The sequence below is a fragment of the Mustela erminea genome, chromosome 1, assembly GCF_009829155.1.
Source record: "Mustela erminea isolate mMusErm1 chromosome 1, mMusErm1.Pri, whole genome shotgun sequence".
Taxonomy (NCBI): Eukaryota; Metazoa; Chordata; class Mammalia; order Carnivora; family Mustelidae; genus Mustela; species Mustela erminea.
The window spans coordinates 6,300,951-6,327,479 of NC_045614.1; the positions used below are offsets into that span (position 1 = coordinate 6,300,951).

The 26,529-nt window shown below is 50.3% G+C and overlaps 1 protein-coding gene across 4 annotated transcripts in view; it reads right to left on the reverse strand.

Annotated features, from left to right (window-relative positions):
- The window catches only part of MUC16 (mucin 16, cell surface associated), an 86,139-nt gene that overhangs the window by 22,634 nt on the left and 36,976 nt on the right, over window positions 1-26,529 (reverse strand). For all 4 annotated transcript variants that reach the window (XM_032309933.1, XM_032309924.1, XM_032309944.1 and 1 more), the window contains 30 exons: window positions 25,452-25,576; window positions 25,193-25,260; window positions 22,361-22,533; window positions 22,013-22,048; window positions 21,684-21,755; window positions 20,524-20,559; window positions 20,211-20,261; window positions 18,652-18,776; window positions 18,384-18,451; window positions 17,633-17,805; window positions 17,491-17,526; window positions 17,205-17,261; window positions 13,716-13,837; window positions 13,296-13,363; window positions 11,526-11,698; window positions 11,156-11,191; window positions 10,826-10,888; window positions 8,926-9,050; window positions 8,646-8,713; window positions 6,355-6,527; window positions 6,187-6,222; window positions 5,623-5,747; window positions 5,360-5,427; window positions 4,609-4,781; window positions 4,467-4,502; window positions 3,896-3,931; window positions 2,194-2,318; window positions 2,031-2,098; window positions 1,406-1,578; window positions 1,076-1,111 (listed from right to left, as the gene is read on the reverse strand). In XM_032309933.1, coding sequence (XP_032165824.1) covers window positions 1,076-1,111; window positions 1,406-1,578; window positions 2,031-2,098; window positions 2,194-2,318; window positions 3,896-3,931; window positions 4,467-4,502; window positions 4,609-4,781; window positions 5,360-5,427; window positions 5,623-5,747; window positions 6,187-6,222; window positions 6,355-6,527; window positions 8,646-8,713; window positions 8,926-9,050; window positions 10,826-10,888; window positions 11,156-11,191; window positions 11,526-11,698; window positions 13,296-13,363; window positions 13,716-13,837; window positions 17,205-17,261; window positions 17,491-17,526; window positions 17,633-17,805; window positions 18,384-18,451; window positions 18,652-18,776; window positions 20,211-20,261; window positions 20,524-20,559; window positions 21,684-21,755; window positions 22,013-22,048; window positions 22,361-22,533; window positions 25,193-25,260; window positions 25,452-25,576 — 2,724 coding nt within the window. The remainder of the gene's footprint in view (window positions 1-1,075; window positions 1,112-1,405; window positions 1,579-2,030; window positions 2,099-2,193; window positions 2,319-3,895; window positions 3,932-4,466; window positions 4,503-4,608; window positions 4,782-5,359; window positions 5,428-5,622; window positions 5,748-6,186; window positions 6,223-6,354; window positions 6,528-8,645; window positions 8,714-8,925; window positions 9,051-10,825; window positions 10,889-11,155; window positions 11,192-11,525; window positions 11,699-13,295; window positions 13,364-13,715; window positions 13,838-17,204; window positions 17,262-17,490; window positions 17,527-17,632; window positions 17,806-18,383; window positions 18,452-18,651; window positions 18,777-20,210; window positions 20,262-20,523; window positions 20,560-21,683; window positions 21,756-22,012; window positions 22,049-22,360; window positions 22,534-25,192; window positions 25,261-25,451; window positions 25,577-26,529) is intronic.

Genomic DNA, 26,529 nt, shown 5'->3' on the forward strand with positions numbered 1-26,529 from the left:
ATTCTTGAAAAAGCTACAAGGTCCTCATCCCAGGGTTTGTTGGGGATGAACTTGAACATAAGAGGTGTGCACCAAAAATCAGCATATCTTTTTAAAGAAATTAACTGATGGAGAAGTGAGACTGTGAGTTTTTGGAGTCACAGGAACTCTTGGTTCTATTATGTATTTGCTGTATGGCTTGGCAGCCTCTCCCAGCCTGAGTTTACTCCTCTGTAAAATGGAGCTGAGTCACATGGTTGTAGCGAGGAGAACTAAAGGATAAAGAGCATGTGTTTTTGGGTGAATTGTGTCTCCTGCCCTTCCTGTATACACACACACACACACACACACACAAATTCAAGAAGCTCTAATCCCTAGTACCTCGGTAGGTGACTGTATTTGGAGACAGGGCCTTTAGAGAGGTAACTGGGTTAAAATGAGGCTTTTGGGGTGGGCCCTAATCCAGTCTGGCTGCTATCGGTATTAGAAAAGGAGATTAGGACACAGAGGGACACCGGGAATGTGCATGCAAAGGAATGACATGCCAAGAGGCAGCAAGTGGACGCCACCTGCTCGCCAAGGAGAGAGGTTTCAGAGCAACCAACCCTGTTGGCACCTTGATCTGGACTTCTGGCCTCCAGCACTGTGAGAATATACGTGTCGGTCATCTGAGCCACCTGGACTGTGGTAGTTTGCTTTGGCAGCCAGAGCTGATCAAGACAGTACGTACCGTACGTAGCATGGTGCCCGGAAGGCACCAGGTTCAATACATGTTCACCAAAAACCCAACAAATGGTGCAACCCTGATGCTGAGACACTCTCAGAACAATAGACAGAGAGGTGAGTGGAAGGATAAGAGAAGTGCCAGGGCAGGATTTTAGAAGAATCCGAGGGATAACCATGTGAAGGTCAGAATGGCGGGAGGACGGGTCTGTGTGTGAGATGCTCTTGCCCTGGGCTGGGACTCTCCACCAGAACCCAGAGGGAGAAGTGGGGAGTGAGGGGCCCTCCCAGGTCTTTCCCTCACCGAAGACAGGAGGTAAAGGGAGAACAGAGTGGGGATGGGACCCAGGAAGCCAGGGCCAGGAATACTTACTAGTGGTAGTTGGTATTATGGTTCCATAGGTGTAACCTGCAGAGAGAAAGCCAGAGGAGCTGAGCCAGAGTCAGGGTGAACATAAAGGATTAAGGGAAAGGTAGGATTTAGGGGTACTTTGTAGAAAAAGCAGAGGGGATGAGGCAGTGGAGGGATGTTTGGGGAGGAGGTATCCAGGCAAGGAGACTGTAGATGGCTAGCACCCATGGTTACGTCATTGGAATGAAGACTGAACCAAGACCAGAGAAGAAGGAGATATACCACAGCTCCTTTTAGAGAAACACAAAACTCTCCCAGGAGAGAGACCCTGCCTGGAACACAGTCCCTCACCGTTGACATAGAGGCTGTCCCTGTCCAGGGTGAAGGGGCCCAGCTGGGTGATGCCATAGGTCTCACGGCTCAGCTCCCAGTACAGCTGCTCCCTGTCCAGCCTGGGGTCTGCGGAATCAGAGCGGATGGTGCAGAGGATGTCCACTCCGGTGGCTGCTCCGCCCTTCTCAAGCCTGGGGAAGGAAGGACATGGGAATGTGGAGTACTGAGGAGGGGTCCTTCTAGATGTGGAAAGCAAGAGTGCTGAAGGCGGGAGGCTGAGAGGGGATAGAAAGGGCTGGCCCAATTCCAGAGGGGCTCTCCAAAGGGTCTCTCCTCTGAGACAACCCCCTTGCAACTAAGAACAGAATACATTTTTAAGACAAGACACTTTAAGACTTTAACACTTGAGGACAAGAGATAGTGCTTCTTCCAAGAGGAAAGCTTTCATCTAAAACAAATGATCATCTCTGGATTCCGTAAGGACAAACACGACACCTCATTTCTAAGACCTGAACATTCCCACCATCTGGGCATGAAGAACACAAGAAGGTGTTACGGCGGGTGCTGAAGGCCAGCGATGCCCCACTGTCCGGTACATGAGGGCCCACTGGACCCAATGCATCCCTCTATCTGGGGATCTCACCTGAGCGAGGCCAGTCTGCAGCCAGTGTAGAGGGGCCCGATAGTGGTCTTACTGAACAAAAGCCTGAGCTGGTGGGGAAAGAAAGGGACATGAGCAGAAGGGCTGAAGGGCTACACGAGCAGGCATGTGGTGGGGCTGATGGTGGTCATCGGGGGGCTCTCACCCGGTGCTGGAGGATCCTCTCCGTGGAGTTGAACTTGGAAGAAGCTGGGTGCCCCATGTCTTGAGTATAGTGCAGGTTGGTGATGGTGAAGTTCAGGGTGAAGGACACCAGAGTGGGGCCAGTGGCTGCAGTGGGGGACGAAGAGAAAAATGTCCAGTTTGGACCATAGTAAGGACCAAGGGTGCCTGGAATTCTAACAGTGGAGCACCAGCAAAGGACCTAAGTACAGCCGCAGACTGAAGAAGCGAAGGAGAGAATGTTACAGGAGTTTTAAGACATTGGGGACTTGCACTCATTCATTCAGCCAATGTGTATTGGGTATCTAACGTGTGTGAAGCCCTGTGCTGGGCTCTGGGGGTCCAAGGGTGAATAGGGCACAGTCTCCTAATATTGTGGTCAGGAGCGTGGCCAGACCATTATGCTGCAGGGGAGCCAGGAAGGTTTTCAGTCCCAGAGAGGCACCCAACCAAAGACCAAGGACAGCTTCCAGGAGGAAGCATCTTTTTAGGTGTGATTGAAAGCACGAGTAAGAGGTAGGTGAACAGGGGCTGAGCAAGTGGCAGAGTGCTCAAGCAAAAGGATCAGTCTGGGTATGAGCCTGACAGGAGACTGTGCAGTTGCCCTCAAGGGACTTGAATGTTTTCATTATGGCCTTGTGGAAGTATAGATATGATCCCCAAAAGGGGGGCAGTGACTATACGACTCAGGGATTTGGACACGACTTGTAGATAAGGTGGAGTCATCCAAAGACTGTCAATAAGACAGGAATTACATGGACAGAAGTACATTGGGAGGGCCGTTGGCAGCTGCTGTGCAAAGGACTATAGGAGGGCAGGGTAGAGGCTACTGCACCAGTCCTAGCGAAAAATGCCAGTGGCCTGATTAAAGGCCCAATCACACAGATTCAGTGAAAAGACTTGGCGGGATATTATGAAGGGAGAAGAGATGATTTGGTGATGGATAGATGGGAGGTGAGGGGGAAGGAGGGTGAAGGTGGGCACCCGTGTCCCTGCCTTTGGTGATAAGGAAAAGGAGCAAGTTTGGGAGAAGATGGTGACTTTAGGGTCAGAGACTGAGGGGTCAGGTGATGTCCAGGAGGTGGGTGGACCAAGGGTGAGGAGCTGCTGTGTGGAGTGTGCTGGACTCAGGATTAGGATTCTGAGCAGCTAGACCTTGAGCTGTTATGTAGTCCCTGAAACCCACAGAAATGGATGAGTTTCCTCAGGGAAACTAAGTAAGCAATAATGAGGGAAGAAGAGATCTTGAATGGATGATTTTGTAGATATGATTTTGGTACCAGTAGGATCTTCCTACTTGCGAACTTGAGGGATAGGGCAGTGAGGACAGGGGGAAGGTTGCAGAGGTCACAGCAACAGAGGGAAAAGAACACAGGGGATGCAATCAAGGGTGGGTTACACCTATAAGGGAATGATGGCCATGGTGGCAGCTCACGTCACAAACCGTGTGCCTGGCCCTGTGCCCCATTCAGCCTGGAGTCAGGGCATCATCCTCGGGTGTGTTGTGCGGGCAGGGCGGGGTGGGTCCTGTGACCTCCAGTTCAGCCCGCCCTTCCATTAACATCCTCTGGACTCCTTCCCACCCAGAAGGGGGTGATTAGGAGGGAAGGCCTTTCTGGTTGAGCAGTTCCTATCTTTAGGGAAAGGGTAGTGGTCCCAGGCACACAGCGGTCTGAAATACTCACTCTTGGGGGTGGTGGCTGAAGCTGGATGGGTGTAACCTGTGAAGAGAGGGAGTGACAGTGAGGAGGGGAAGGGAGAAGTCCTCAATGAAGAGGCAACTTGGGCTGCTGGAAAGATGGCCGCTACCTCATCACAGCTGAAATTATTTAAAAGGAAGATGATTATGCACTGGAAAGGGATCCAGGTCTGCTCCACTCCCATCTCCAGACAAAGGACCTGCTTACAGAACTTGGAAATGTGAACCCCCAGTGGAGATCTGAACTCATGCAGAATCCTGCTGCAGTAGAAGCCCTCTCGGCACAGGGAAGGCCCACAGCCCAACACGGACCCCACCAATGATGTGCACTCTGTCATCGTAGAAGCTGGCAGCAAGCCAGTACTTGGGGTGGGGACCTTGCCATCCTGCAGATGCCAGGGACCAGCGCCTATGTCTGGGGCTTTAATGGGTTCACCCGAGGCTGGGGGTGGAGCAGGGGTGCGGAGGGCAGGCAGCTGGCTCCTGGCCGCTTCCATTCTAGGGTTGCAGAGGGAACCACAGGGTTGTAGAGACTTCGGAAGCCTCTGGACACTCACCGCTGGGGGTGGTGGCCTGGGTCTGGCGGGTGTAACCTGCACAGGTAGAGGGAGAAAGAGTGAGGAGGGCGAGTAATGAGCGAAACAATAGAGGGGAGGATGTGGGGACTGTTGAAAGGTGGACACAGGTGGCAATCCCTACCATTGATGTAGAGACTGTCTGGGTCCAGGGTGTAGGGACCCAGCCTGGTGACGCCACGGGTCAGCTGGCTCAGCTCCTGGTACAGCCGCTCTCTGTCCAGCCCAGGGCCCACGGGGTCAGGGCGATGGGTGCAGATGGCATCCACTCCAGTGGCCGCCCCATCCTTCTCGGGCCTGGGGGGTGGGTGGGTAGGGGTAACAATAGATGGAGTTCCCAGGCAGGGCAACTGGCACCTCTGGGGCAGGACAGGAAGGGGCCAAGGCAAGTGAGAAGGCTGGCACCCACCTCTGGCCAGCCTGGGGCTGTGCACACAGTCAGTGGGTAGGAGGATTTTTATTAAATTGCAGGTCTGAAACCTGCAAGCTGGGGGACAGGAGAGCTCCTACTTGAGAGAGGTGAAGAGCCGGAATTTGGGATTAAAGCAGGTGGAAAAGGCATGCTTGTCTTGAGAGGAATCCTAGGGACAGAACTGAAAACCTAAAGGAAATGTCCTCTTTGGTCAAAGGGAGGCAGGAGGGAGTTTTCAAGGATGACTAGCCTAGGGTCATATCCTGCTGAGGGGCTTCCTAGAATGTGGGGAGAGTTGGTGGGGTTGGGGGAGGTTGCAATCAAAGAGGCCTTGGTCCTGGAGCCAGTGCTTCCTGAATTCCACCTCTTCTGAGAACATGGACAGACAAGGAAGGAAGCAGAGGGAACTCTTGGGGTCTGGGAGCCCTTGAGGTGGTCCTGGCCTGGGATAGCAAGGACTTACCTGAGCAAGGTCAGCCTGCAGCCTGAGTAGAGGGGGCCCACACTGGTGTTCTTGAACAAGGGTCCGAGCTGTGGGTGAAAACAAGGGAAATAAATAAGTGAATTGAGACGCACGGGCTGGACGGGCATCGGTGGGTGGGGCAAGAGTGAGGTGGGAGGGGCTAGCTCCTAAGGTCTGGGCTGGAATAGGGGTGGCCTCCCATCCGAAGGCAGGATGAGGCTAGGGGGCGGGGCCGGCAGGGGGGAGGTGGGCGGGGCTCTCGCCTGGAGCTGCAGGGACTTCTCTGTGCTGTTAAATTTCCGGGAGCCTGGAGGCTGCATGTCCTCCGTATAGTGGAGGTTGGTGACAGTGAAGTTGAGAGTGAATGGCACCAGCGGTCGTCCGGGGGCTGCAGCAGAGGAGGGAGAGGAGATGAGTCAGGCCTGGGATGGGTACCGGGGCAGGGCCTGGGACCCGCAGCTTTCTCACCGGAGACCATAGCAAGTGTTGAGGGTCCTTGGGGACCTAGTGCCAGAACCACCCGTGAGGACAACCTGAGACCGTCACACGCAGCAGGTGAAGGTGGGCAGGACAGGAGACAATCTACTAACTTTCTTATTTATTCAAGCCTGCCTTCTGGTACTTTCTTCCATCCCTTGACCCCCATGTGGTGGCCATTTCTCTGTGTTCAGCCAGCAGCACAGAGGTGATGCACAGCTGAATCGTACTGCAGCGAACTCCCAGTCTGCATGCCCGGCCCCTGCCCTCCCCGACAGCTGGAGGTGGTCTGCTGCTTCCTTCCCCCGTTGGGGGCGGGGGAGAGTCTGAAGACCACCCCGTGTACTCACCACTGGGGGCAGTTACCGGTGTCTGGTGGGTGTAGCCTGCGGAGAGAGGGCAGGAGAGAGGGGAGGTGCTGAGGTGCAAAAGGAAAAAGAAGAAGACGCGGGTGGGGGTGGATGGAGGGCTGGACCTTGAGCTTGACAGCTCAGCAGAGTGCAGGGGCCGCTGCTCACCGCTGACACAGAGACTGTCCTTCTCCAGGGTGTAGTGGCCCAGCCTGGTGACGCCATGGGTCAGCCGGCTCAGCTCCCAGTACAGCCGCTCTCTGTCCAGCGCGAGGCCCGTGGGGTCGGGGCGGCGGAAGCAGACGGCGTTCACGCGGGTGGCTGCTCCAGCCTTCTGGGGCCTGGGGAGGGCAGGACCCAGCGGGGCGGATAATTAAGATCCATCTGCAGAGCATTCTTGAGGGGCACCATTCGGGGGGTACCCTGGGGAAAGCTAGGACATAGTGGGGTCCCTGTGGACGGGTCCTGGAGACGCGCCACCCACCGCTGAGGGAATCCGCTCCACATGTTGCTCCCGCCTGCTGAACCCGGGCCTCCCTGCGCTTCACGACCCGCTGTCATCACAGCACCGAGTCTCACTTAAAATGGGAATGTTCCCTTGTGAGGACTTTGCTGAAATCCTCTGGCTCCCTACTGCCTGTGGGGGAACCCGGGCTGTGCCCCTCACAACACCCACTTCCCCGCCCCCACCGCCGGCCCGGCGCATCCCTCTGCCTCCCTCCCTGCAGGTGAGCGTTTCTGCTCTGCGTGTTCGCTACCCCGAGGCTCTCCACAGCTCTGGGCCAGGAGGACTGATCTGGGGAGAGGGCTTCCCTCTCCCCAGATCAGTCCTCCTAGCCCAGAGCTGTGTCTCCAGGCCACAGCGTCCTCCTCTCTAGGTATGAGCTGCCACTTCAGTTCCTCCTAGACCCCCTACACTACCCATATCCCAACCCTTCCACAGTCTCTCTGGGCCTCAGTTTCTCACCTCAAAAATGGGTATAATCACGGCACCCAAGTGTGAGGTTTAAGGTTTAAGTCTGTTGATATTAGCATAATGCTTACAATAGTATCTGGTGCATCCCTAAGGGCTAGGGGAGTGTCTGTCACTATTTTATAAATAAAATAGTATAGCATTAATTATACATTTACATATTACATAATTCACATATAATTAATGTGTACAAATGTGTTTGCACATGTTTTCATATAATTAATATAAGGCACTCTTCTTAATGGCAGAGTCTATGCTCTTGACCTCCATGGAGATTTTGGAGCTCAGCACAAAGCTTGGATACAGTAGGCACTCAAGCAATGTTTGTGGATGGAAAGGAAATTTGTGGAAATTCGAGGCAAGGGGAGTGAAGAGACCACTTCTACCGTGGGTGCATCAGCAACCTGGGCAAGGTCCTAAGAAAGAGGACTTCATTCCATCCCTCTCTATTCTAGCACCACAGGAAGGGAATCCTTTCTCCGAATTCTATTTTTGGAGGCATGGAAATGTCCTAGGGAGATGCCCAATGAGGCTAAACCCTCCAGGGGACCTCGGAATGGAGAAGCCCATGCATGCTGAGAAGCCCTATCACTCGGTAAAGGGGGGCCGAGTAGCACGTCTCTGCACTGAAGGGAGCAGGGATTTGAAGGCTTGGGTGATGGGGGAGGGGAGAGATCCTACAGTTCTTCCCAGAGAAAAGAAGCAAAGCAAGCTTAGTGGGAAAAGGCATAGACTCTAGGGAGACTGGGCTTGAATCCTGGCTCCACCATTTGGCAGCCATCCGCTCTGGGAAGGTTCCTTAACCTGTTTGTGCCTTGACTACTCTGCAAAATAGGGATAATAGTAGTGATGGTAAGTGAGTCTAGGGAGATGATGGACAGGATGCATTTCACCCAGTGACTCTAACTTGGGGTGCTCTGCATCTCAGGAGACATTCGGCAATGCCTGGTGATAGATTTTGTTGTCAGAACTTTGGGGGCTAGGATGCTACAGGAATCGATCTAGTAGCCAAGATGTAGCTAAATATTATATTGTGCAGGGAATGACCACCTATGACAGTAACTATCTGGCCCAGAATGTCAATAATGACCATACAACAAGAACCCTGATGTCTGACACATGCTAAGTACTTGCTGTGTGTTCACCTTCAGAAATATTTACATGCGGTGTGGGGTTGGAGGTACACTAGACTGGGGATTGCATCCTTTGTGGAGGTTCAGAGATGCAATCTTTATAAAGGGCTTTGATACATACTTTCCAGTTGCTATGTCCTGTCATTTTGTTTCTACGAAATATTGCATGGGAAATCTGAGGCTCAGGACAATGGGAAAGTCCAGAGCAGGGTCTGGGGGCCCATAACCCAAAGGACAGTGGCTATGCCAGGCTGGGAGCTAGAAAGGGCTGAGGCCAAAGGGAGGACCCAGCCCTAACAGACCATGGTAAGAATATCCACTGTGCCTCACGGGCCATCTCCTGGGGGTCCCACCTGAGCGAGGTCAGTCTGCAGCCAGAGTAGAGGGGGCCGACACTGGTTTTCTTGAATAAAGGTCTGAGCTGTTGAGGAGAGGGAGGTGAGTAGAAGGACTGACCTGGACAAGGGCAGGGTTGGGGTGAGCTGGGTGGGGCTGGCATCAGTTGGGAGGTAGGGAGAGGTGGGTGGGGCATGGGGGAGGTGGGCGGGGCATGGGAGAGGCAGGTGGGGCCGGCATCAATGGCTAGGTGGACATCAGTGGGTGGTGGAGGGATGAGGTGGGTGGGGCTCTCACCAGGCTCTGCAAGATCATCTCTGTTTCATTGAACTTGGCAGAACCCACAAGCTGCATGTCCTCCGTGTAGCGCAGGTTGGTGATGGTGAAGTTAAGGGTGAATGGAACCAGGTCAGGGCCAGAGACTGCAGTGAGGTTAGGAGAGAAGCCATGCCCTGAGTCACTGCCTCAGCTGGATTTAGGGATGGTGGGGTAGAGTCTGGCTCCACATCCCTGGTGCCCAGTGTATTCACATCTGGTGTGAGAGCTCAGAATATCTCTGCCCCAAAGGGAAACTTGATTTTGCTATTCTGCTAACAGTAATGATATTAATAATGACACTAAAAATAGCAGTAATAGTAAGACCTGATTTTTGGTAAGAGCTTATTCTGTGCTAAGAACTTTCCATCTAGGGACACCTGGGTGGCTCAGTTGGTTAAGCTGCTGCCTTCGGCTCAGGTCATGATCCTGGGGTCCTGGGATCGAGTCCTGCATTGGGCTCCTTGCTCAGTGGGGAGCCTGCTTCTCTTTCTGCCTCTGCCTACTGCTCTGCCTACTTGTGCTCCTGCATACCACTCTCCCTCTCTGACAGATAAATAAATAAAATCTTAAAAAAAAAAAAGAATTTTCCATATAGTATCTTATTATCCTCAAACAAACCCTGGAAGTGAATCCTTTTACTCCAAATGACAGGGGCTGAAAGTTAGTTTCAGAGAAGTCAAGTCACTTCCCCAAAGCCACACAGCTATTTTGGGGCAGAAGTTCAGATTCTAGAGTTTGAATGACTTAAACTTAAGTCCTGCCCATCCACTGGCTGTGTGACCTTAGAAAAACACCCAGCCCCACATGGACCGGTCTTAGGTCTCTCCTAAACAGAGGAAGAGCAGAGTCCATCTGCTGGGGTCGAAGACCATACGTGTGACGCAGGATGTCCGTGAGGTGACACACGGTCGGTCAGTACCGCTCTCACTGCTCCTTCCACCTGCTTCCTCTGCTTTAGTCTCTACCCTTGGGGAATTAGTCCTGGAGTTGCCTTTGACTATATCCATTCCATTCGAGCAAAAGTTAAAGCTTTGAAAATTGTTCCAGAATGTATCACTGCATCTAATCTCACTAACTGACCCCATGGGTCCCTAAAGCCAACAGGGTCACAATTTGGTCCCTGGAAGGCCACGCAGGGTAGCCTAAAAATGTGACCACAAATTCTTTACCTCTGTGGACCTGCACCCTTGGTGTGGTCTCATAGCCCCTTCCACAAGTCTGTTTCTCTCCCTCCTGACTCTGGCTTGGCCCGGACTTGCTTTGGCCAATGCGACAAGAGAAACGTGATGCAAGCAGAAACTTGGGAAGTGCCTGTGCACCGAGGCTTGCCCTCTCCTGCATCTAGGAAGCCCATGACCAGCCAATGAAGGAGCCAGAGCTAGTCTTCAGGATGCGGAGAGGCCACCTGAAGGAGACGGAGGCACCCCAGCCATCAGTCAGGCCTCCTCCAGTGCAGAGTCACCTGTTAAGCTTCAGGTGACTGCAGACACACAAGGGAGGCTGGTTCAGACCAGAGGAACCGTCCCGCTGACCTATATGCTAGTGAGCAGCAGTAGACGATTGTCTTGATGTGAGGGTTGTCTGTCACACGGTAAACCTAGCTGATACAAAACCTTCACAGAAAGCAAAGGGGGCATTAAAAGGAGTCACTGCTTCATCTTGGAATGGAAAAGCCAGTCACAGAGCTCCCCAAACCTAGGGATGGAGCTGGACTGGTCAGTGACGAGGGCCTGATCGGAGGATGGAGGACCCCCTCCTCCACGCCGTCCCCTTGCTTTGAGCTGCGTGTGCGAACTCTCTTTCCCTTCTCACTGCAAAGCACAGAGGTGTGTGTGTGTGCGTGGAAAGGAGGGAGCCACGGAGAGAAGGCGCTTCTTACCTGTGGAGCTGGAGAAGGAGATTGGAGCTGCCGAGGTCCCTGAGGGCGTGGAAGTCACAGGAACTGAGGAGGCAGCAGCAGAAGAGATGAGGAAGAGAAGGAAGGGAGGGAGGAAGAGGAAGAGAGGCGAGGCCCCGTCTCCTTGGAGATGCCAGAGGCAGGGGTGCTTGATGCCCAGCCAGAGTCACGGAAGGCAGAGGTGGGGGAAGGCGGGTGACCCCAGGAGGCTAAGGCTCCCCTCCTCCCGGAAGCCCTGGGCTTAGGGCAGAGGGAGCAGCTGTTCCCACGAGGTATGGGGGGCATGGAGCCACCCAGGAAGTGAGCACTTACCACCGGGGATGGAGGTCGGTGGTCGTCTGGTGTAACCTACAGGGGGTGGATAAAAGGCAGGTGCGATGCTTGAGAGGCTTAAGCTGGAGGATGAAGGGGCTGGGCCATGGGCGGAACAACAGCTGCCCTCAGGAGGTCCTCTCCCTGCCCGCAGTGGGTGGTGCCTCCTATAACATTTCTCTGGCCTCCCACCTCCCTGTGGGTGATGTAGCCCTTGGTGGGGAAGGGGGATCTCACAAGGAGAGGAAGAATGAAGAGAGAAAAGTCTAGAGGCAGACATGGATGTATCCCTCTGTCCAGAGCTCAGAGCATCAAGAGAATCATACATCTGGGGCGCAGGACAAGACCCCTGTCACCACCAGATGCTCACCGTTGACATAGAGACTGTCCCTGTCCAGGATGTAGGAACCAAGCTGAGTGACACCATGGGTCTGGTGGCTCAGCTCCCAGTAGAGCCGCTCCCTGTCCAGCTGGAGACCCGAGGGGTCAGGCTGGTAGGTGCAGACAGCGTCCACTCCAGTGGCTGTTCCACTATTTTCAGGCCTGGGGGGAGAAGGACATGGGTACGGGAACAGGACCGAGGGACAGCCCTGCCAGGACATCCTTTCATCAGCCCACTTGTATGAATGCCTGCTTATCTGCTCTCCTGGTCCAGACATGCGCTGCTCCTAAGAGAAGGGGCATCCTGGTGCAACAAAGGACCAGAGTGGGTATTCCAAAGTCAGATGACCACCAGTTGAAACCTTCGCTCTGTCACTTACCGAATAATCCACGTAAGTGTGCCTGACTCGGTTCTCCCACCTTTGCAGCGTGGATAGTGGTCTAACCCTATTGCTGGAATGTCTTGAGGTTCAGAAATGACATACCACACCCAGCTCTGGTGCCAAATACCCATTAATTAACTGTTTAACAAAACAAATATTCACGGAGCCAAACACTGACAGTCCCTAGCACTGGGGAACAGCTCTGCAGATTCATCAGCTCTTGAAAAGCTGATCCAACCTGATTTTTGGATCTGAGCACCTGAGCATGAGATGCTGCATAGCAAAGACCCCCACCCACAGCCCACCTGCTTCCCGTATTCCCAGGTATCTGGGGGAAGGAGGCAGGAAAAATTAAAACCTGAAAGGGATCCAGCAGGTCGCACTGCCAAGGGTATTACTGGGGAGAAACAGAGTATCCCTTGCACGATCAGCAGTGACCTTGTCAGTGACCTTGAGCCAAGCTGCTTCCAGCTCTGGTCTCCTAGAAACTTGATAAAGGTGTGATGCCATTTGTGTTGCCTGGTGATGTTGCTTATGGTGAAAATGACCCCTTGTTGATGACTGCGTCTTTTCTGGGAGGGTGAAAAATGGACAAGAATACCTCGCAGGAGGCTCTAGCGTTGGGCTTCCTTAGGTATGGTAAACCCCTTAACTGGTCAGGACCCTTATAAGAGATATTGCTTACCTTTTGGGACCTAAGACATGTAAGGCGTCTATCCACTGAGGTCACTTTTTCCCTTTTTAAAAATTTAATTGTTTATATTTAAGTTAAAGTTAACATATAGCATATTATTAGGTTCAGGGTAGAATTCAGTGATTCATCAGTTGCATGTAACACCCAGTGCTCATCCCATCCTGGGTCCTCCTTAATGCCCATCCCCCAGTGAGCCCATTTGCCCACTCCACCTCCCCTCCGGCAACCTCCATTAAGATTATATTTCTTTGCACATTAACTGTCACCTGGATGCCAAAACAATAGTCCTTGGACTGCCAAGAAGGCTTTTACAAAAAAAAAAAAAAAAAAAAAAAAAAAAAAAAGAATGCCCTGTGCTACCCGCTGACATGCCCTTTCCTGTCTGTGTATGGCCCTATTCAGGTCACCTAAGCCTGATTCTCTGACTGGGCTTAAGATAACCTAGAGAGGGGAGTGCAGGGGACTGGCACCAGAGCTGGGAACTGTGTGAGCCCAGCAAGGTGCCTGGATATGGTATCTAAGGGAGTGCTTACTCTCGGGGCTGTGCTGAGGGTGAGCGGTTCCTTTAATTCTCTGCTCTAGGCATCTCGCTTGCTTCCCTAGTCCGGGCCCCTGGCCAGTCCAACCCAACGAGCCCACACCTGCCTGCACCTCCTAACGCCAGACAAAGAGGATGTCTCACCTTAGTGTGGTCACTCTGCAGCCAGTGTAGAGTGACCCAATGCTGCTGTTGGCAAACAAGGGCTTGAGCTGAGGAGGAAGAAGCGGGTGAATGAAAAAGAAGTGGAAAAGCAACCACCAAAACCATGAGATTTTCAGATAAAACAGCAGTTCCCCAATCATCTCAGTATAACACTGAATTCTCAGAAGAACCCTTTGGGATCAAGGCTTCTCTTGCCTCAGTGTACAGAGGAGGAAATGGTACCGAAAAGGCAAGATCATGACTCCAAAGGGACGTCCCTGGCCTGTGGCAGTTTCGAGTTTTGAACCCAGAAACAGTCTGCTCTTCAAGCCCTCTGTATCCTCCAAAAGGGTAGTAAGGAAACTCAGAGAGGGTGGGGAGGGGCTCGGAGGAGAGGGATGGTTGGAAGAGGGCTCTCACCAGGCGTTGTAGGACTGACTCCGTGGAGTTGAACTTCGCAGAGCCTGGATGCATGGCCTTCGTGTAATGCAGGTTGATGATGGTGAAATTGAGGGTGAAGGGCACTGGGGCAGGGCCAGCAGCTGCAGTGGGGCAGGAGGAAAAAGAGGCCATGCCCTGAGTCAGGCCTGGACCAGAAGTGGAGCAAAGGCCCCCGGGACACAAGCCCAGCCTGCTCAGAGGACCCCATCATCTCGGCAATACCAAGGAGAGGCTGCCCTCTCCTGGGACTCCCTTGAGACCCATCTGAGCCTGGAGATGCGGGGTGGGGGGTGGGGAGTGGAGGTAGTGGTTTGTTCTGTCACCCATGGTCTCTAGCTTTGGTCACATAGGGAAACAGAAGATGCTGGTGTCTGAGTGTTACATAAAGAGCCAGACATGGTGTCTGCCTATGGGCTCATGGGGGTATTTAATTCTTTATAGTGGGCTGGGACCCGTGAGCTCAAAAGCCTGCCAGGACAAAACTCATTTTTTTTTTTTCCCCCAGCTGCCATGTATCTTTTTATTTTTTAAATTTATTTTTAAATTTTATTTTCTGTTTCCAGTGTTCCAAGATTCATTGTTCATGCACCACACCCAGGGCTCCATGCAATCCGTGCCCTCCTTAATACCCACCACCAGGCTCACCCCTTCCCCCACCCCTCCCCTCCAAACCCTCAGTTTGTTTCTCAGAGTCCACAAACTCAAATTTTGATATCCAGGTGTGTGTGTGTCTGTGTTTTTTAAAGATTTTATTTACTTATTTAAGAGAGAGTGAGCAAGCAAGAGAACGCACAAGAGGAAGAGGGGGGAGGGGCAGAGGGAGAAGCAGGCTCCCCACTGAGCAGGGAGCCCCCATTGCTCCTGGACAGGAGGATGTCTTCTCTGACCACTCCCTTCCCCTGAAGTTCCCTTGCCCTTCTTCCTTTTTGAATAGGGATCCCCCCTCCGAAATCCCTCAAAACCCCTACTTGGGGTTGGACTGGAAGAATAGGTGAGAAACCCATAGCTCAGGACCACAAGACTATCTTGGCTTGACCAGTTTCTCCCGCCTACCAGGGCCTCTTTGAAGACCCCCCTCCCCAGACCGGTTTAGTCTTCAATCCGAATTTGAAAATTTGCCTCAGGAATAATTTGCCCACTAACAATTTTTCTCCCAATGTATTCGTTTAATAGGAGTTACTTTGTGAATAATTCCTTTCAAGAATATTCTTTTTTTTTTTTAAAAAAAAGATTTTATTTATTTATTTGATAGAGAGAGATCACGAGTAGGCAGAGAGGCAGCAGCGAGAGAGAGGAGGAAGCAGGCTCCCCGCTGAGCAGAGAGCCCGATGTGGGACTCGATCCCAGGACCCTGAGATCATGACCTGAGCCGAAGGCAGAGGCTTTAACCCACTGAGCCACCCAGGCGCCCCTAAAGAATATTCTTATACAAGACAAAATCAGAGAGGGAGACAAACCATAAGAGACTCTTAACTCTAGGAAACAAACTGAGGGTTGCTGGAGGGGAAGTGGGGAAGAGGGTGGGAGATGGGGTCACTGGGCGACGGGCATTAAGGAGGGTACAGGACTTAGTGGGCACTGGGTGTTGCATGTAAGAGGAGTCACTGAATTTTACCTCGGAAACTAATAATACACTATAGGCTAATTAGTTGAATTAAAATAAAATAAAAGTAGAAATAAAAAAAGAATATTCTTACTCAAAAGTATATTTAAAGTAAGCAGGCAAAACCGGCTTCTGTTCTGTCATCTTTAAAAATCAATGTCCTAATAAAAACAGGGTGGTATGTGGCATTATTCTAAATTTAGACACTAAAAAGACAATCACCTAATCAATATGGAAAGCTTGACTAAATCCTGGTTTGAAAAAAGCCACCTGTACAAGGGAGACATTGGGGAAAATGTGAATACGAACTGCATGCTAGATGACACCAAATTATTCTTATTTTTTGAAGCATGGTAATGCTACTACAGTTACATTGGGCAATGTCCTGATTTTGTGACAGTTCTTGCTGAAATCCTTAATAGTGAAGCATCGTGATATTTGCAAGTTTCCTATGGTTCAGGAAAACAATTATGTCTACCGCTTTCTATAGTCAGTTCTGCCATAATGCTTGTTTTGAAAACGCAATTCTTCAGGGTCACTGAGACATTAGGGAACAAAGTGAGCATTATGTAAATTCCCCGTTTGGGCATGTGTAATTTTGTCTGCAAGACACACAAAAGGAACACCAGTTAAACCCAGAACCCAGCTGAACCTAGCTCTGTGGGCATACACAAAATGCACACACACAGCTCAACCCTCTACCGGCTTAATCACACCCCTGAGATGTTAGGGGGGTTACCCTTACCCACCTTGGGTTCCCAGTTTCTGTAGGATTTCGGGCAACCCTCCTGAACTTCACAATGACTCACCAGCTTCAATCTGTTTGCTGATATGACTACTACTTCTACAACAAATGTCAGGTCTCTTTCTGGGAAAAGCGCTATATTGACTGCAGTAATTTATGTTGTATTTCTTAACCATTTAACATAAGTAAAACTGTGCTGTTTTATTAGAGGTCTGTTTTGTTTTTTTTTTATGTCACTGACAAGGTTTTTGGGTGTTGAGCCTCAGCCTCAGCCCTGTGCTTTTCTCCAGTGTGTGATTTTGCATAGCATAGTTTGGGGACATCCATGCTGTATCATAACAGAACTATGTACAAGAAGCAAGAAAGACAGAAGGTCAACCACTGTGGTGGACAGATGGATGTTCCTCGTACTATTTTTTCAAAGTTTCTGCTACTTTTGACAGTTTTCATAATAAAAAGGGGTGGGGTGGGACAAACACACACAAAATATTCATGAAAAATGGAAATGACCCCATGGTCCCTAGACTTTGACAGATAAATAATGAATCTTAGAACACTGAAAAATAAAATAAAATTAAAAAAAACTCCTTAAAATGCCACTAAAATGAAATGATTATATGCATTGACCCTGGTCAGGGAGATGATGTATATTCATAAGGAACAAAGTCATAAAGATGTTATAAGAAGAATAAAGTTGTATCTATTGAATATATTCACAGAGACTCTTCCTTAAAACAAGCGGTTGGTAAATCAGTTAACTGGGGACACTGAAGAAGAATCGATCCTTTACTGAGTTGGCTTTGGCAAACTGGCCACTGGACAAATCTATTATCAGTGAACCAATCTGTACTCTACTTTCCATGGGTTGCAGGATGATTGCGAAGTCAGGGGTCACCTATAGGTTTCACACAGGTTACAGAGAATGGCTCAGGACCCCCAGTGCTGGGAGTGGGACTGGTGTTGAAGAAATCCCCAGGACCTGGGTAGCGCCCAGCAGATTCTCAAGAGTTGGCCTTGGGCTCCCCCAAGAGATGCCACCCATTCTACTTCTCCTCCCATGTCCTGGGATTAGGGCCCAGCAGGAGTAGTTGGGAGCCTCTTCAGAGGAGAGAATGCCTACCTGTGGGACTGGAGAAGGAGGCTGGTACCCCTGCAGAAACTGTGGCCACCATAGAAGCTGGAGAGAAAAAACCCAAGAGCTTGGGGGTGGGGATCCCTCACCCTGGGGATACCAGCGAGGGGGTGGTCATGCCAGGCAATTTCTTGGGCATAGGTCCCTGTTCACCGGAGGCTGGGGGTGGAGCAGGGGTGCGGAGGGCAGGCAGCTGGCTCCTGGCCGCTTCCGTTCTAGGGTTGCAGAGGGAACCACAGGGTTGTAGAGACTTCGGAAGCCTCTGGACACTCACCGCTGGGGGTGGTGGCCTGGGTCTGGCGGGTGTAACCTGCACAGGTAGAGGGAGAAAGAGTGAGGAGGGCGAGTAATGAGCGAAACAATAGAGGGGAGGATGTGGGGACTGTTGAAAGGTGGACACAGGTGGCAATCCCTACCATTGATGTAGAGACTGTCTGGGTCCAGGGTGTAGGGACCCAGCCTGGTGACGCCACGGGTCAGCTGGCTCAGCTCCTGGTACAGCCGCTCTCTGTCCAGCCCAGGGCCCACGGGGTCAGGGCGATGGGTGCAGATGGCATCCACTCCAGTGGCCGCCCCATCCTTCTCGGGCCTGGGGGGTGGGTGGGTAGGGGTAACAATAGATGGAGTTCCCAGGCAGGGCACCTGGCACCTCTGGGGCAGGACAGGAAGGGGCCAAGGCAAGTGAGAAGGCTGGCACCCACCTCTGGCCAGCCTGGGGCTGTGCACACAGTCAGTGGGTGGGAGGATTTTTATTAAATTGCAGGTCTGAAACCTGCAAGCTGGGGGACAGGAGAGCTCCTACTTGAGACAGGTGAAGAGCTGGGATCTGGGATTAAAGCAGGTGGAAAAGGCATGCTTGTCTTGAGTGGAATTCTGGGGACAGAACTGAAAACCTAAAAGAAATGCCATCTTTGGTCAAAGGGAGGCAGGAGGGAATTTGGAAGGATGACTAGCCTAGGGCCATATCCTGCTGAAGGGCTCCCTAGAACATGGGGAGAGTTGGTGGGGTTGGGGGAGGTTGCAATCAAAGAGGCCTTGGTCCTGGAGCCAGTGCTTCCTGAATTCCACCTCTTCTGAGAACACGGATAGAGAAGGAAGGAAGCAGAGGGAACTCTTGGGGTCTGGGAGCCCTTGAGGTGGTCCTGGCCTGGGATTGCAAGGACTCACCTGAGCAAGGTCAGCCTGCAGCCTGAGTAGAGGGGGCCCACACTGGTGTTCTTGAACAAGGGTCCAAGCTGTGAAGGAGAGGGAAGTGAGTAGAAAGTCTGAGGGGTGGCGAGCAGGGCGGACATGAGATGGGTGGGGCTGGTGCCAGTGGGTGGGGCCTGAATGAGGCAGCACAGGTGAGGTAGGTGGGGTCTTTGTGGTCTTGGCAGAGAGCCGGGAGGTGGTGCTTCAGTGGACAAGGCAGGAGTGCTGTGGGCGGGACACTCACCAGTCGCTGCAGGTTTCTCTGGGTGCTGTTGAACCTCCGGGAACCAGGGTGACTCATACCTTCCTGGTGCTGCAGGTTAGTGATGGTGAAGTTGAGAGTAAACGGCACCGGGGCAAGACCAGTGGCTGCAGTGGGAGCAGGAGGAAGACACCAGAGAACCCAAGTGTGGGTCAGCCCACATCTGTCTCTTCAAGCACCGGCGAGGGGTTTCCTCCCAGATGGGCAGTTTCCATAGGACGGAGATCCCAGACATTAGCATTACGTGAGGGATTCTGGGGATGAGTGTGGAAACTTACACAATGGAGGTAAATGCAGCCTTACATAGCCTTACGCAGCCTTAGCAGTTGGCTAAAGTTCTTGACAGATATCCCCTGTTCCTGAGGGTTTTTTTTTTTTTAACTCAAATTATTTCTGTGAGATCCAATTATTTACTGATTTTTAAAGATTTATTTGAAGAAATACATTGCTTGTATTTGTTTGGGCCAGGCCCTGTTTTAAGTGCTTCACTTAAATTTTAACCCATTTAAGCCTTGAGGTAAACCCTTCAGAGGGAGATAGTATTCTTATCCCCATTTCACAGATGTAAATACTGAGCCCAGGGATGGTTAAAGAATCTGCCTGCAGGGGCGCCTGGGTGGCTCAGTGGGTTAAACAGCTGCCTTCGGCTCAGCTCATGATCTCAGAGTCCTGGGATCGAGTCCCGCATCGGGCTCTCTGCTCAGCAGGGAGCCTGCTTCCTCCTCTCTCTCTCTCTGCCTGCCTCTCTGCCTACTTGTGATCTCTCTCTGTGAAATAAATAAATAAAATCTTTAAAAAAAAAAAAAAAAAAAAAAGAATCTGCCTGCAGTCACACAATCTATAAAGGGCAGAGCACAGTTCAAACCTGGGTGTTGTGGTCACAGAGTCTGTGCTCCTAACCCATCCACCCAAGCACTAAGGGCGGGTCCACACAGTGACCTGTTCACTCTGGCCTGAGTGGTCAGTGGTCAAAACACCTTCAAGAGGCCTTCGCTGCTGAGTAACTAGAGGCTCAAGTAAGACAGCATTAGTAATGATGGGTCATCCAGGACCCTCAGTAGGGTCAGTAGGTGATACCAAAATCTACCTTGGGCCACTGAGATGCCAAGAATGGGAAGTTATCCCTTGGCTCAATCAGAGTCTGCTCAATCGGAGTCTCTAACAGGGACTTGTAAGAGGGCATTTTCAGGTACACATGTAGCTCACTCTGCTCCCTTCTTTCTTGGAAATGAAAAGCAAGTACTCAGGAGAGAGGACCCCCCCCCTCCGCCACACCTGCAGAACTCACCCCACAATCATGCTGATTGTAACTCAAGTCCTTATTCTCTTTCTTGCTGGAAACCCATCAAAGACTAGGGTCCTTTCTATTCTGTTCACTGCTGCCTTACCAGGGCCCTTCACCTAGTAAGGGCTAAATGAATGCTTCTTGAGTGAAAGAATGAATGAATGAATGAATGGGCATGGTACTCCATGTGATACCTCCCACTGGCCAAGTGCAGGAGACCTTTGCAAGGGAGGAATGACAGAGAGGAAGCTCCTACCTGTGGGGGTAGGGATGGGGGTCGCTGAGGTTGCTGGGGATATGGTAGAGGCTGGTGAAAAAAAAAAAACACACACAGTGAGGCAAATATGGCAGGAGGGAGGACCTTCCCAATGACATAGGGCCCATTATGGGTCCATGAGACTCTCCTCAGGCCTGTGCCAGGCTTGTCTTTTCTGATCCTGGGAGTGAAGATGGGGGAAACCCTGGAGCTTTCCAGGCTCCTTGTGTCCCTGGGGACATGGGGTAGGTATTGCGAGCAGGAGAGATGGCCCCCAAGGCAGAGCAATGCTAGGGCCCAAATTACTACTCACTGCTGGGGGTGGAGGTCAGGACCTGATGGGTGTAACCTGCAGAATGACAGGAGAGAAAGTATGGAGTTGTAAGGATGGGGGAAGGAAGGGAGTGGCAAAAATATGGGGTTCCTTGGGTGTCTATGAATCTATTTATGTTAGCTGCATTTAGAGAGCACCCTCAAATTGCAGACCCAGTAGACAAAGTCCAGGAAATTCCACCGAGACCTGGGAGGAATTCTCTACCAGGTCGTCCACAGACTCTCTCTGCCACCTGCGACCCTCCTCTTCTTCGAGTGTTTGATCCCTCAGTGAATGCCCAGAGGAGCTGTGAATGTATATTTCCTTTGCAGGCCAAACTCACTACTGACTTTTCCTGAACACTGGTCAGGAGGAGATGTTAACAGGCTTGACCAAGCTGAGCTTGAGTCATGACCCAGCTGAGCTTGAGCAGAGTCTCCCAACTCATGAATGCCTTCCAGGAAAACCAGAGAGCCTTCCACCCATCAAGGAACCTAGTTTCCTTGAGTTCTGTTCCACAATCCCTTGGCAACTTCAACTGAATTGGTAGCAACTGCCTAAGGTACTTCATTGGTAAGGATTCTCAAGCTGCTTTGAACTCAGAAAGAATGGAGGCTATTACCATTTAGTGATGTCTGTCATGGATGAGGGGTTAGGGAGTGAAGGCACAGATGTCATATATTTGTCCTGGACATAATCTGAGAGTCATTAAGATTTGGAATTTGGGATTAAAGCAGGTGGAAAAGGCATGCTTGTCTTGAGAGGAATCCTGGGGACATAACTGAAAACCTAAAGGAAATGTCCTCTTTGGTCAAAGGGAGGCAGGAGGGAATTTGGAAGGATGACTAGCCTAGGGTCATATCCTGCTGAGGGGCTCCCTAGAACCTGGGGACAGTTGGTGGGGTTGGGGATGGTTGCAATCAGAAGAGACCCTGGTCCTGGAGCCAGTGCTTCCTGAATTCCACCTCTTCTGAGAACATGGACAGACAAGGAAGGAAGCAGAGGGAACTCTTGGGGTCTGGGAGCCCTTGAGGTGGTCCTGGCCTGGGATTGCAAGGACTCACCTGAGCAAGGTCAGCCTGCAGCCTGAATGAATAATGTCGAATGTGTTTACACTCCTCAGGTCTCTTCTAACAGATGTGCCATTGACTGGTACTTACCCATGGGGCTGGAGCTGAGAAAAAAAGATGGAGTCCCAGAGGTTCCCAGGTGCCCTGTGGAGGTCCCTGGAGCTGAGGAAAAGCTCTCATCAGTGAAAGGAGAAAGGCAATCACATGGTGGAAATGCCAACAAGAGAGACTACTTATTAGGCTTTCATGTGGGGCTTGAACTGCGATTCCCTTTGGAACTGGGGCAGAGAGGATAGTAAATAACTTATGGCCTCCCAGGAGCTCTGTCCCTCCTGGAGGTGACATAACCAGGTAAGGAGGCATCAATGCTTTGCCTGCCCTGTGTGTTGAGGGGCCCTGGGTCATAGTTGAATACTCACTGTTGGTGATGGGTGCAGAGCTCTGATGGGTGAAACCTGTAGGGAGAGGGAGAGGGTGTTGTAGATACGGGCTAAGGAAGAGGTGGAGGACCAAACAAGAGGCAGGGCTACCCTGGAGCAGTGGAGGGGGTTCTAGCAGGGGGTGCTATTATCTTCTTCATCAGCACCTGTTGGGAAGGAAGGCTCTGAGGATGAAGTCAGTCCAAGATGAAGAGGAAACCATGAATTAGCACACAGAGTGCACGGGGCCAAGCCCTGAAGGGCCCCACAGGGAATGCCTTCTCAAGCCAAAGGACAGAGGCTGCCCAAGGAGGGAGAAGCGACTCTGACCACATCACGGTTGCTCACCATTGACATAGAGACTGTTCCTGTCCAGGGTGTAGGGGCCCAGCAGGGCAATGCCATGGGTCAGCTGGCTCAGCTCCCAGTACAGCTGCTCTCTGTCGAGTCCCAGGCCTTCAGGGTCAGGGCGATGCATACACATGGCGTCCACTCTGGTGGCTGCCCCATCCTTCTCAGGCCTGGGTAAGAATCATCACATAGTTGGTCTAACTCTCTCTCTATTGGTCCTTCCCCCTTTCTCCTTGCCAGCCCCTAAGGCAGAAACTAGGGAAACCCTAGTTAACAGAAGCTGCCACCATGAGGGAGACACCCTCCATAAACAGCTAGCCTCCTGCATGCCTGGGAGAGGAGCCTCTGAAAGCCCTGGTGTGTGGCAGAACACAGAGGATATGTTGATGAGGTGAGCAATCCTGGAAGGTGCCACCTGCAGCCATAACAGCCAAATTCCGTCACAGGTCTTGACGGGCACAACAAGGTGCTGCAATGGGTGTTGGTGGCCCCAGGACAGGGACTGCAGCATGGTTTGGTGACATTTTCCTGTAGAGAGTTGGGGTTTTCAAATAGTGAGATCAAAAAGCTGAAGTCACTGAGTCTGGATGCAGGGCTGGGGCATTTCTAAAGACTCAACAGACTAAATGGCTGGAGAGACACACAGGCCCTTTGGGTGGGTCTGTCTGAAAGTGTGACCTGTCCATGTCTCAGCACAAGCTCTGGCCACAGGACACTGACCCACCTACATGCCCACCTAGCCATACACTCCTAAGAGATATGGACAGAAAGGTGCTCCCACACTTCAGGGCCATGGATAGAATGTCTCGTATAATAACAACCACCCCTTGTTAAATTCTGAGCACGCAGCTGGCCCAGAACTTTGTACTCATGATCGCAGAACCTAACCCTCAGAGCATCCCTGTGGGCTATATTGCTCAACTCCCACAGATGTCACTATACCCATCACACTATATATCATACACAATGCAATTAGACATTACATAATACAATGGTCTATTTAACATGTAAGTATATGACATATATTTGTTACATATTTATTTTGTTTTATTTATTATTATATGTTATACCTTTTGTACCTATTCCTAATATATAGAATAGATAATATATATTAGGGTTCATATCTCTATATATCATATATAAAAGATATTATACCTATACATAATATACCTATTATACCTATATGTAACAAATATAACATATATAACATAAACCTATATATAAAGTATAGGTATAATTATATATTATACCTGTATATCATATTATCTATACTTAGGTAATATGTATATTATATAATATATAATATATATTAGGAATTATACCTATACATGTCATATATATTAGATATTATACCTACATATAACATATTACACATATTATGTCTATATATAACATATGTACAATATATACCTATGTATTAAGTATAGGTATAATTATATATTATACTTATTATACCTATATACATAATATATATTATATATAGGCATATATATAATAGTTATATATATTATATATAGCTATAATGTATACTATTATAGTTGTATATATTATATATATATATATACACACACACACACAAGGTATAGATATAAGATATACTATAGAATTGTACCTATTCTTTCTCTCTTTCTCTCTGTATATGTGTGTGTATGTATACAGTTAACTTTTGAACAATATGGAGGTGAGGAGTACCAACACCCAACGCAGTTGAAAATCTCCATATAACTTTTGACTTCCTCAAAACTTAACTACTAATAGAATGCTGTTGACCAGAAGCCTTACTGATAACACAATTAACATATTTTTTATGGTATAAGTATTATATACTGCTTTCTTACAATAAAATAAGCTAGACAAAAAATGTTAAGAGAATCATGAGAGAAAATACATTCATAGCACTGCACTATATTTATCAAAACAAAATCCATGTATACGTGGACCCATGCTGTTCAAACCCACGCAACCCAAGGGTCAAATCTTTCTCTCTATATACACACATATGTTCATGTGCATATGTTATGTATGGGCCTAATATATCATATATATAACACACAGAGTCATGGGGCACAGCAAGGTTCAGGCACCTGCCCAGGATCTCAGCAAATGGCAGAGCTGGAATTTGAGCTCCACTCTGGCTTCCCCAAGGCTCTTGGCCACTAGGCTCTTCAGCCCGCTCTTCCCCCAGGAAGGAAGGAGAGCCGGAGGTAGATGCCTGTGATCAAATGGGAGTGTGAGGAGAGCCAGACCTAGAGATTCTAGAGAGATGTGAGAGGTGAGAATGCCAGGTATGGAGCGGTGTCAACCACCTGCCTCCCCCACCCCCAGCTGCACCCAAGGGATGGCGTCCTCCACAAGCCTGAGCCATTCCAGGGCAGGTCAGACCTCCCATGAGTCTGAGCTATCTAGGAGCCCACGTTCCCTCTGCAACAGTGTGCTTGCTTTCCTTCCCTCTTTGATTCTTCCCTCTTAGAGGTTGCCAGATACGTGATTTCCACACGCTGCCAGGTCATAATGAGGCAGAGGAGGCAGCACTGCTTAGGAGCTAGGACTTGGGCTCTAGAACCTGCAATGCAGGTTCAATCCCTCTGAGCCTGTCGCACCTTTGGTTCGTGCTCCACGAGGCTGTCCTGAGGGCTGGCGGGGTGAAATGGAAGATACTAGCCCAGTACCTGGGATCCTAGGAATTGCTAGAGGCTGGGGTTGTTATTGTTGATGATGGTGTCTGGTACCCATTGGCAGTAGTTGTCCCAAGTATGGACGAAATCAGGGAGCCCATAGATGAAGATCCCATACACCTGCTGGGCTGTGTTCTTGGGGAGAGAGACTCACCTGAGGGAAGCCAATCTACAGCCTGAATAGAGGAATCCCAGACTGCTATTCCTGAACAGGAGTTTGAGCTAGGAGAAAGGAGAGAGGTAGTGAGAAGGAACCCTTGAGGGAGACCACGGAGAGCTGGGGTATTGGTGAAGTGAATGGGACGGAAGTGATATGGGCATGGGCGGGGGCAGAAGTGAGGAGCGGGGCTGGCACCGGCGGGCAGGGTGGGGTGACGTGGGGTGGGGCTGGCACAGGTGGGCGGGGCTCTTACTAGACCCTGCAGGATCTTCTCCGTGGAGTTGAATTTCCGAGAGCCTGGATGCTGCATGCTCTCTTCGTAGTGCAGGTTGGTTATGGTGAAGTTGAGGGTGAACGGCACCAGGAAAGGAACCGCTGCTGTAGCAGGGGAAGGGAAAAGGAGGCCATGCCTGAGTCAGGCCGGGGCTGGCTTCTAAGACAACTTCTGCGGACAGGGATGGAGGACCCAGATATTGGGAAGCAGGAGTTCAGAGAAGGCACATAGGCCAGCTGCCTTAGGACCAAAGACAGATGCCAGATAAAGAGCAAAGCCAGATGCTATAAAATGCAAAACATGCACATCTATTGGGATAGCTATTAGGCTATTACAGAAAGAGAAAGAATGAAGGAAGGCAGGCAGGCAAAAATAAATATTGGCAAAGATGTGCAGAAATTGGAATCCTCATGCATTGTTGGTAGGAAGGCTGGTAGAGCTGCTATGGAAGACAGTCTGGTTGTTCCTCAAAATATTAAATATGGGATTATCATATGACCTAGCAATTTTGCTCCTAGGTATAGACCCAAAAGAACTGAAAACAGGGACTCAGATCCTTGAATAAAAAATGTTCACAACAGCATCCTTCACAATAGCCAAAAGGTGGAAACAACCTGAGCCCATCAGCAGAGGAATGGATAAACAAAAGACAGCATATACATGCAGTAGAATAATAGTCAGCCATAAACATGAGGGAAACTCTGACACCTGCTACATCACGGATTAACTGTGAAAATATTATACTAAGTGAAATAAAACAAACACAGGAGGACAAATATCACATGGTTCCACTTCCAGGGGGCACTTAAAATAGGCAAATTCGTGGAAAAAGAAAGTAGACTAGAGGTAACCAGGGCCTGGGGGTAGGGGTTATAAGGAGTTAGTGTTCAATGGGAACAGAGTTTCTGTTTGGGGTAATGAAGAATTCCTGAGAATGGATAGTGGTGAGTGGCATGACATTGGGAATATCACTAATTTGTACACTTAACAGTGGTTGAAAAGGTAAATTCTATGTTATGCATAAAAATTGTTTAATTCAGCCATTAGGTCAAAATGC